This window comes from Hydra vulgaris, chromosome 08 (genome assembly GCF_038396675.1).
Source record: "Hydra vulgaris chromosome 08, alternate assembly HydraT2T_AEP".
Classification (NCBI taxonomy): Eukaryota; Metazoa; Cnidaria; class Hydrozoa; order Anthoathecata; family Hydridae; genus Hydra; species Hydra vulgaris.
The window spans coordinates 51,285,523-51,297,082 of record NC_088927.1 but is presented as its reverse complement, the minus strand read 5'-3'; the positions used below and the strand labels follow the sequence as shown (position 1 = coordinate 51,297,082).

At 27.7% G+C, this 11,560-nt stretch overlaps 1 protein-coding gene across 1 annotated transcript; it reads right to left on the bottom strand.

Moving 5' to 3' along the window:
* Positions 1-2,491: 2,491 nt before the first annotated feature.
* LOC136083415 (uncharacterized) lies at positions 2,492-2,809 on the bottom strand. The gene has a single exon (XM_065802812.1). It carries the CDS (start codon positions 2,807-2,809, stop codon positions 2,492-2,494), a length of 318 nt encoding a protein of 105 aa, XP_065658884.1.
* Between the last annotated feature and the right edge of the window lie 8,751 nt (positions 2,810-11,560).

Genomic DNA, 11,560 nt, shown 5'->3' with positions numbered 1-11,560 from the left:
CACTCAAACGTTTTATTAGAGATAATTGTTTAAGTAATTTCATCATAAATTTGTTTTTAATTTTCTAATATGGGTCATTAGTGAAAAGAGTTACAGTATCATTATTTTTTTATCTCACATAACATCCCAATAAAGCTGTAAATATTAATTTTGTCCTTGGCTCAGTGTCTGAACATAATAGTTTATGTTTTGAATTATTGTTGTTGAAAACAGCACCATTAAGCAATTGAACAGTGTTCATACTTAAAAGAGCACTTTGTACTTCATTTTAATATTTGCAAACATATATCATTGCAAAATCTACCTGAAGAACTCTTTTACTTGCGTTCTTCTTGCCTTTTTTAAATAAAGCAGTTTGAACTCTTTCTTATTCGAAAGTCTTCCTGAAATTTAAATAAGGTAGATAATTTTTCCTATATTATTTAAAAACTTTGGCATATATATAATTCTGAAATACATAAAATTCGCCGAATGGTCACACACGGGCAGTGAACGCCTGAGGGAAGAAATGAAGTACATTAGAATAAAGGAGAATTATTTTTCAAACAAAGCATATTTTGACAGTTGTCAAGACAAAAATAAAGATTAATAGAGGAATATTTAAAATATAAGTAAGACATACAGTTCACCTAAACAGTACTAAAAATAATAATAAAAAATAAATTGTTATATAAATACTAATATGAACTAAGATAAACAAAAAATATATCACCAAACAAAAATAAAAAAAAACAAAAAATAGATTAAAAAATAAAAAGTATGCATACAACAATGAAAGGCCTCAGAATGGAAAAAATCATTAATGCTAATGTGTAAACATAATTTGTGTAGTGATTAAGTAATAAACATCTCCTCGTGTATTATTACTGGCGCTTCGATGAGGATCAGTACTTATAATTAGTTTATCCCGTCAGACAAACGTCATCGCCACTTATGCTTTACCCCGCGACTTACGCCTATTCCATGCTGTAGTAAAAAAGGATTCATTACAAATAGCCAAAACCCAACCATACCCAAATTTGTAAAGCACTAATATTTTTTTGATGATATGAAAAGTGTTGATCTACTGCACAATATAAGAAAAAATAATTAAATAAATCACTTACCATACCAACAGTAGAAAAAACTGCGCACAATCAATTAAAATTCAAATAAAAACGCCAGAAACAAAACTAAAACAACTAAAGTGTGCAAAAAGAAAATACTAATAAATTTTCCTCTAAGATCATGCAATATGTCAACGATTTAAACCACATAGGTACTTCCAGCAAAAATAAACCAAAAACAATCAAATGGCAATATACCCTATTAAAAACCCTTTTAAAATAAAATAAAACATAGTAGAGTAATCAAAAAACTCTAACGCTGTCATAGATACTTCATTCGAATTTTGTTAACCAATCTAAAGTGTAAGAAAATGAAACAACCCGCATAACTTAAAATCATAACTAAAAATCAAGTAATATTTAAAAGTAGAAAAAAACATATATATACTGCATGCAAAAATGTAAAGATTTAAACATGTGTTGAAGGATATAAGAAATTCTCCGAATAATAATAAAAGACGAAAATTGCGCCTGCGAAAATTACAACAAAGCTGAATAATGAATGGAAGATAATATAGCATAAAAGTTCCTTGATAATAGTAATAATATGAAAATCAGCGGGTAAATCATATATTAAAAAATATTGTAATAAGACTAACCAAATACTAAAATAAGACCAGATAAATTTAAGCCGAATGAGTGCTTAAAAAACTATTTTGGGTGATAAAGCAATAATATTAGTCGTGATATAAAAACGATGTACGAGGCGGGAAAAAATATAGTTTAGAAGTAAAGCTTTCTCAACGGTCCGAATTAAAAGTAACTTTGAGACAATGATAAACTTTCTTTTACGAAAGTTTTCCTGAAATTTAAATAAGGAAGATAATTTTTTATATATTACTTCTCCTTTGCAAGCATTTTTTGATTGTAATTGAAAACGCACAAAGTCGTATTAGGTCTATCGCTGTTATATGGCCTGCTCTGCTCAATTTACATTTTTGAGGGATTTTTTTACTTTGTTGTTGCATTGCAGACAGTTTGAAAGCCATTAAGAATTAAGTAGCTATAACCAAAAAAGGTAATCTAACCATGATAAATTATTATAGTTAATGCCTAAAGCTTCAAGTAATAAGCGAAAGTTTCATGCAGTTTGCACTTGCACTGGTCGGCAGGTGTTTTTTCTAATACAATAACATTTTTAAGCTTTAGCTTACAAAAAGTAATTATATAAATACTATATTCATGTTAAAGACATTAATATGGATAAATACCTATTGCTTGGAAACCACTAATTATGTTCCTTGGAGTTATAGCATTTGGAAGTTCTGTTTTTACTATACCAGGTATGTCATAGATAGTCATAGGTCGTTTATTTACAGTAACACACGCATCATATGCTGAGTTCACAAGCTTTTTAAAAGGACTAAAACACTTTTATCTAATGGTTATAATTTATGACTACAGCATGCTGGAAAAGATAAAAGTATGACACCATTTTCTTTACAAAAATCAATAACTGCTGCATCAAGATGAGAGCTGTGGTTATCAATCAATACCAGACAAGGGCGATCATTGGAACAACGTGCATAGATAAAATGTTTGATATATGTAAGAAAATATGTCTCTGTCAACCATCCTGAAGAATGTGTTGATCCTTCACATCCTTTTGGTCCATCACGAATAAAGTGAGATTTAAAACTAACCCTGGGAGAGATAAAATATAAAGGTATGTTATTGCCAATCGCACTAATTGCCAAAGCCATAGTCACTAATGCTCCCCTTTCTGCTGATGTTACTCAACCTATCTGGCAAAAGCCTCTACGTGCAACAACATGAGCAGACCGCTGCACTGTTGTGATTCCAGTCTCATCAATGTTCCAAATGTCTGAAGCACTTAATTTTAACTTAATCAAAACATTGCTTAAGTTGTCAAAAAATAAATTTATATTATGTTTATTATAACTTTTGCACCGATATAAACTTATTGCTTGAGGAGAACAAATAAAAAGCTTTGGATTTCTTTTCAAGAATCCGGAGAACCAATCACTATCAGCAGAATGAAGTTCTTTCTATGAGTGAGGAATTTTACTGCTATAAACAACACCATATGTACAAGCAAACCGTCGAACTTCTATAGGGGAAAGATCAAAGTAAATATCACTTGCTTTCATTAGGTATTCTTCAAGCAAAGTTTTCTGCTCAGGTTCAAATACCTAAAGAAATATAAAATATATATTACCAAAATACATAAACATTAAAGTCATATTAGGTATCTGCCCCAGTCTCTAAAAAAGTTCAAAATTTTAAATTTATCAAAGGAGTGTTTTATATTGAAGTACCTTATCAAATGTTTAAATAAGTTACAGTACTAAATTGTATACAAATTATTTAGAGAAAATAGAAACACATGAAATCTTTTGGCAAATAAAAACTTGTGCCAGAGTTTTTTTATCTAATTTAGGTGAAAGTAAATCTCTCCCAATAGCTACGTTATCAGGCGTATGTTCAGCATTAGGCTTATGTACTGTTGCAGTAATATCAAACTCAAGTGTGTTATCATTTTTAGAATTTGAAAGAATCACTTGGCAATCAAGTTCTACTTCAGCTTGAACCGTAGCATTAGATGTAGATGGCAACCTTTTGGATATACAATACCTTCCCTGAGTCTTACGTAGTATATTAAATTCTCTACTTACTGCTCTAACTGATCTTTTATATTTTATAACTTGTATCACTGCCAATAACATTGTTTCTCATAACACTTTTCCACGTTGTGTCTTGCTAATATAATTTTGTACCATTTTTAGGTAGGTCTAAAAAAAAATCCAAAAATCAAAAGTACAATACTTTATTACAATGTTTTACATTTAACTATTTCTTTTTTATTTAATTGTTTATATACCTGCATGCTTATATATTTAAAAACTTACATTTTATATTTTTCTTTTTTAAAATACTAAATACTTATTTACTTTTAATTATTAATAATTTACATAACTCATGTCATGTAAATTATTAATAATTTACATGACATGAACAAATTTATACATCGTATATAAATTTAAGTGTTAAGCATGAAAAGCTAAGTGTAATATATAAAGTATTAGATTTATATACGTAAGTATTACTAGTATGTAAAAGTTTAAATATCAATTAAGTTTACATATATAAGTTATATTATAAGTTAAATAATATATAATAATAATAATAATAATAATAATATATAAATATATACAATATTTAAGTTTAGAAATAAATGTAAATCTAAGTTAAAACTACATCCTATAATAAGATTAATTATCCAAATTCAAATATTATGTATACGAGTGATATTTTCTTAATATCGACGTATAAAACCCTAAAAAACGTATAAAAACAAATGCAAATTTGTTAATACGGCTTATTTCTGATCTATTTGCAAGTTTGTTAATAAGTCTTATTTCTGATCTAATATGTTTTACAAGTTTTAAATTTTTTATAACAAAAACAGTTTTTCCGTCACAAATTTACCCGAATTATTTTTAAAATCTACGAGGCAAGTTCGCTACATGGCCCCCTGCTGCATCAGACTAATCTGTCCCATTGTCATGTGTAGAGTATGAACAACTTTCTCCTTAAACCATCAACTAATTTTGTGGAACATTATATACTAAAATAATCCTTACACTATAAACTTTAAATATGGCACTTGAATAATGCTGTACTGTCAAACGTCAGTGAGTATACACGTTAAAAATGTTTTTTCAAATTTACTTTGATGTATCCAAAATTTTTGAAACGGCCCCACACACTCAAATATGGCCCAATAAATAATTCTTTTAGAATGAAGGATGGAATTACTACCAACCTTCACTTTGATTCCCAGCTTCTTAAGGAGCCTAGCCTTTAAATAAACTTAAATGGGCCAACCTATCCCGTGGGCCAACGTGTCCCGGTCTCCCCTACTACTCAAGCGTTGAGTTGGCGGTGGCAGGATTTGACCCGTTTCGTATCATACAACAGTTCGGGTTTTAAATTTTTAATTGATGCTCTAACCTACTGAGCTATCCCAGCCACTTTAGTTTTTTGTGAAAATACGCAAAAAACTGTAAAAAAAGCGTGTTTGAAAAGTTAGCTCTCTGGTAGTACTAATTTGGTAATCACCCTCTTTCTTGTAAAAATGAAAATACTTTCAAAAAATATTGATCTAAGTCCAGAAAATGTCAAATTCTTCCTTAATATGTCCTCATCTAAATATTTAGAACATGAAAAATTATATCCAATAATTATTATGATGGCTTTCAAATCTTGAAACATTTGTTCACTATTTTCAATAAACTTTTGGAAAGTAGAGTCCTAGTAGAAAAAAAGACGTCTATATAAGTCTTATTTACAATGTCTTCAAGACGCCTTTTTTTAGTCGATTATGCAAATCTAAAAGACATCTTTTTTCGACATCGAAAGGACGTTTTTTTCTCGGCATCGGAAAGAGCTTTTTGACATACTTTGTATGAAGAGCTGTTATCATTTTCATTTAATGAAAACAGCATTTCATAAATGAAAAGCAGGAATACTATAGTATATAGGATATTACAGTATACTTATAAGTACGACAAAAAAAGTCTTTCCAATGCCGAGAAAAAAAACTTTTTGCAGATGTGCATAATCGATTAACAAAGACGTCTTTAAGGCGCATTTTTTATGTCTTTTTATGACAAAATAAAGACAAAAAAGACCTCTTTAAGATGTCAATATAAAAGAGAAAGCATTTACTACATCTTTTATATGTTTAAACATAGAAGATTTTTTTATAAATAAAATAGCAGTATTGTTGAACAGAATGAACTAGTTCAAGAATCATCAGCAGATTTATCTACAGATTCATCTTTTACTTCACCTTTCTCTTTCTCTTCTGTTTTTTGAGCAAGCTCTGTATCTTGGCCCTGTTGCTTACGCAATCTCCCGATTTGATCTGGGGCATTCTTAAGCTTTCTTTGAATAAATTTAATTGTTTTACGTCGAGAACTCTTTTTATACGAGCTGGCTACGACTTCTAAAAGATGAGTGAACATGAGAAACAGTCACTTGTTTTAATGTAATACAAAATAGCAAATAAAATTTGATCAGCTGAGTGAAACACATCAGACTTATCGACTTTTAATTCATAAAAGCCTGATCCTTTCAACCCTCTCTTGTTTCCAACGCGGTCCTTTCTTTTTGTCTCTACTAGGTTAAATTTAAACAGGAGTCCAACGGTAAACAGTACAAAAACATATAAAAACGAGTATGCTAAAGAAATTGACGACCACCAAAATGGCTGTGCAACAATTTTATCATGTAGTTCTAATTTTTTTATTATGTTTTTTTTTTATTTTTTTTATTAATTTTTTTTTTTTTATTATGTTATTATTATATTAATTTATTATGTAGTACTTAAACCAAGCTAAACATTATTATTATTATTATTATTATTATTATTATTATTATTATTATTATTATTATTATTTGCCGTATATTAAAATTTACAATGATATTATTTACAATATTACAATAATATTATTTACAATAAATCGTGTTAATAAATAAGAGAGCTGGGGCAAGCGGAAGACAAACTTTCTTATCATTGAGCCCCATTTACATTGAAAAAATCGTCAGTTTATATATAAAAAAAGAAAAGTAGCTAAGTACATGATAAGAATTTTACGAATGTTAGTTACAATATAAATATTAATATAATATAAATATTAGTGTTGAAATTTAACTCAATATATCAAAGATTAACTACAATATAAAATAATAAAGTTTTTTAACAAAAAAAAATTAAGTAAAAATAAAACTGCAACAAAAGAGAAGTTGTCAATAACTATTTTTTTAGTTTATATTATTTATGTATTTATTTTAAATCATAGTCATTTTGTAAAAAGAGACTCTTAGATTCTTTCCTGAATTTTTTCAGACAGATGTTTTGAATATTACTTTTTTTTTGTAATAAATTTTGAAAAGTGTTTCCATAGAAACGGGCCACAGTAATGGATTTGGTAAGAACATTTGAACCGCTTTGATTTGCTATGAAAGCCAACTTATCAAAATCAGATAATGAAATTTTTTCAAATTTTTCTATCTTTTTTCAATAAAATTTTTAAAATTTGTAAAATTCAAAATTAAATAGTAAAATTTTAAAACACTTACCTGCGACTAACTTAATTGAGACTACATCATATTGATATTATAGCTTTTTGTTTAGTGAAGAATTTTCGTTCTTCATTATATTTATGCCTTGAGGCCAATACAATTTTTTCTCTGCCTTGTCTAACCAAGTTACTAGCACCACGCCATCCACTTTTTGCTTCTTTCCATAAACATTTTCTAGCTAAACAGCTGCACCCCACCTATTTTGAAACTCCATTTAAGCAAAATGTTTTACGAATACAAAAACACTGTATTTAAAAAAAATGGTAAAAAATGAATTTTTCATAAAAAAAAAAAAAACATAAAAAAAAAAAAAACATTTAAAAAGTATAGATTTGCTAGTAAAAAGTTCAAAGACAAACCAGTTGTCAAAGATACATTTAACATAAACATAAATAAATAAATAAATAAATAAATATATATATATATATATATATATATATATATATATATATATATATATATATATATATATATATATATATAAATTCAAAAATAGTCAGAACAGTGAAACAAATAGAAAATCCAGTAATTCTTTTTTCTCACAATGTTTTTATTAAAAACAATATAATTACCAAACAAAATTACCAATACAAAATATTTTTTATATATATTTTAAAATTATTAGCACTATAGGCCTTTCAAATAATCATCAGTAGTGCTGTTAACATGCAAAAAACAAACATATACTGGTAAAACTAATAATTTAAGATTACGTATAAACGGACATATTTCTAGTTGCAGAACTGGCTTATCAACTGATCGATTTGACAACCATGTTTATACTTGTCAACGTGCCCACGAAAGTGTAATTGAACCTTTTTTTCAACTTTTCGTCTTTCTTGAGCTTAACAACGAAAGTTTTTTGTTATCATATGATAAGCATTTGCACAAACAAAAACATGATATATTTAATGGATATTTCCTATATATAATTACAATTCAATCTTTCACAATCAATAGTTACCCTTAGCAACAAAATAAAAATTAAGTTATTTTTGTTTTTAATACAAATATCTTGTATAATACTAAAACAGCACTACTGATGATTTTTTGAAAGGCCTCTAGTGCTAATAGTTTTAAAAAATATATAAAAAATATTTTGTATTGGTAATTTTGTTTGGTAATTATATTGTTTTTAATAAAAACATTGTGAGAAAAAAGAATTACTGGATTTTCTATTTGTTTCACTGTTCTGACTATTTTTGAATTTATATATATATATATATATATATATATATATATATATATATATATATATATATATATATATATATATATATATATATAGCACTGGGCTTATAATTCATTGCTAAGCCTTTTTTAGTCTGTTAATCGGGCAAATATCCGGGTGCATAACAGTTTGTGTCAAAACATATTTACAAGATTTTATATTTTTCGGGTGTACATGAAAGTGACAAAAATTTCAAAAATGATATATATATATATATATATATATATATATATAGATATATATATATATATATATATATATATATTTATTTAGAAAAAAATAATTACATAAGTGTTTTTATTATTTTATTATTGCTCTGTTCTTTAAAAACATTGAGCACTCTGTTTGTAGAATACGCTAACATAATATATACATATATATATATATATATATATATATATATATATATATATATATATATATATATATATATATATATATATATATATATATATATATATATATATGTATGTGCGTGTGTGTGTATGTGTGTGTGTGTGTGTGTGTATATATATATATAAACATATATACTATATATATTTTTTATAGTATATTTCTTTATTACATAAATTTTATTAATATTATTAATTTTATAAATATATTACTTTATTACATAAATAAACCCGGTTACCGAAAATAGTAACTGACGTCTACTTCTGGTTGAATTTCCTATACAAAAAAGATTCATACAAAAAACGCTTTATTTAAGTTTTTTTGTAGATAAAAAACGGGCTAATCAGAACGTTACAAAGATGGGTTATAACCCATAGTATTGTACTTATGATATTATGGGTTAAAACCCATCTTTGATACGTTCTATTGGCAATAATTATTGCCAATTTTATTAAGCAAATTATGATTAGCTTATTAACAACTTAAGTTATCAAAAAGCAAATAATAATTTTAACTTTATATTATATATAATATAATAATTATATTATATATTAAATGTATAATTATATTATGTATAATTATATTATATATAATATTTAATTGCATTATATATTATAGTTATTATAATATATTATAATAATTATAACTTATAGTTATAATTTGTTTATTAATAACTTAAGTTGTTCCCCAGTGGGAAACGTTAGTGAATTTTTCTCTCCCCTCTCTAAAGAAAGAAAAGCTCTACTGGGAAATTTAATGAAAATTTTCTCATTTCTTTTTTTAAAGGCCATCGATATAAAAGACTTTTTTTTTACGTCCAGAGAAAGACGTACAACCAATAGATGTTTTTTCGACCTCTTTTTTAAAAAACGTCTTTTAAAAAGATGTCTTTTCTACTTCTTTATTTAGGCTAATTATAAAAAGACAAAACAAGTCATTAAAAAGACGTCCTTTATTTGTCTAAAGATATCTTTTTTTCCCACTGGGGTAATTCCACAAATATTGAACGGAGACAGCTTTAATTATTTTACTTATAAATTAATCCATCCAACTTGTATCTCAATAAAATAGTTTTTAAAGATTATACGAAAACATATTATTGTACGCTTAACTTAACACGAACATGGATTCCGCCCGTGTCATGTCTAACTAACCTGCTCAATACTCAACGTTATTTCAACGTTAATATAGGGGAGAACGGGGTGAGATGGGACAAAAAAATTTGCTTGCGTGCTGCGCTTTAAATTTTTTACAAGAGCCATACAAATCGGTTTAAAACTATAGTCCAATGAATTGTCATGTTAAATTATTGCAAAACCCATTATTTAACCATTAAATTAAGTTCAAGGGCTTGGTTTTTTAAAGTGACACTATTTGTCCCATGTCACCCCATGTTGAGGTGAATCTGGACATTGGTTGGGGTCAAATGGTACAAAAGTAGAAACAAATAATTTTAGGCATTATTTTGTTGTTTATTCTACTCCTTATAAAACATAACAATACACGAAATTTATTTATGTTTAACAAAAATAAAATAAAAACCATTCTAAATGCATTTGTAACTTTGTTCAACAGGTTGCTTGATGTTTAAATTGAGTCAAAATTACGTTGATGTCTGAGGGGGTAACTTTTTTTATTTTTCTTATCTTAATCTTCTTTTTTTCTTTTACATTCTGATAAGCTTTCAACTAGTTCATTTCTTATTGGTGTGTCAGTCAATACCAGAGACCTAGAACATTTTCTTTTTGCACATTTTCTCTTTACCACCCTTTCACCCGCTTTTGAAAATGGTCTTATATCTTCTGCTGCCCAATGGTAGGCCGAAGTGCTGATTTGCTGTTTCTTTTTATTAATAACTTCAGATACAATACACAGTGATGTGGGGGTTATTTGTTTGTCGGAATTGTCATTTGCTGGAAATGGTCGATCAGATACATAAGAACATAAAAAGTCGACATCACTGAAAACATATGGATTGTATGGGAAAATGCCAGCTGCTTTAAAACCATTTTGAATGTTTTGGGAAGTAAAGGCTCTCGTATAAGCTATTCCTAAATTTTCAGAAATGTCATAGGAGTATTTGGATGTGCCTTTAACCATGAATCACATGCTGAATTGTAAAATTTCATTAATGGCCCAAATACTGATCTGTCAAGTGGTTCGAGTTTGTGGCTGCAATGGGGTGGCAATGTCAAGAGCACAACATTGCTTTTCTTAGCTTTATCCATCAGTTCAATCGATATATGAGTTTTGTGGTTGTCCATTATTAAAAGTAATGGATGATCCTTGCTAGGATGTCCATACTCCACAAAATGATCATACCATTTCAAAAAAATTCTGTATTTATCCATCCACTAGGATTAGCATCACCTTTTGTACCTGTTGATGCACCTTTTACCATATGGCTACGAAAGTGGACACGAGGAAATATCAAAAACGGTTGAATAAAATTTCCATGGCATTAATGCAACCCACCATTGTAACTAGGGTTCCCCTTTCAGCAGAATTTACCTGCCCTACTTGCTTTACTTCTTTACCAGCAATCATTTTCACTGGCTTATGAACAGTTGTCAGACCTGTTTCATCAATATTGTAAATGCAATCAGCAGAAAAGTTATAGCGCTTCTGCACACTGTCAAGGTTTTTGAAGAAAGTATTTACATTTGTACGAATGAAACTAGTTGTTCGACTGAGGCTGGTAGCTTCTGGCGTACGAATA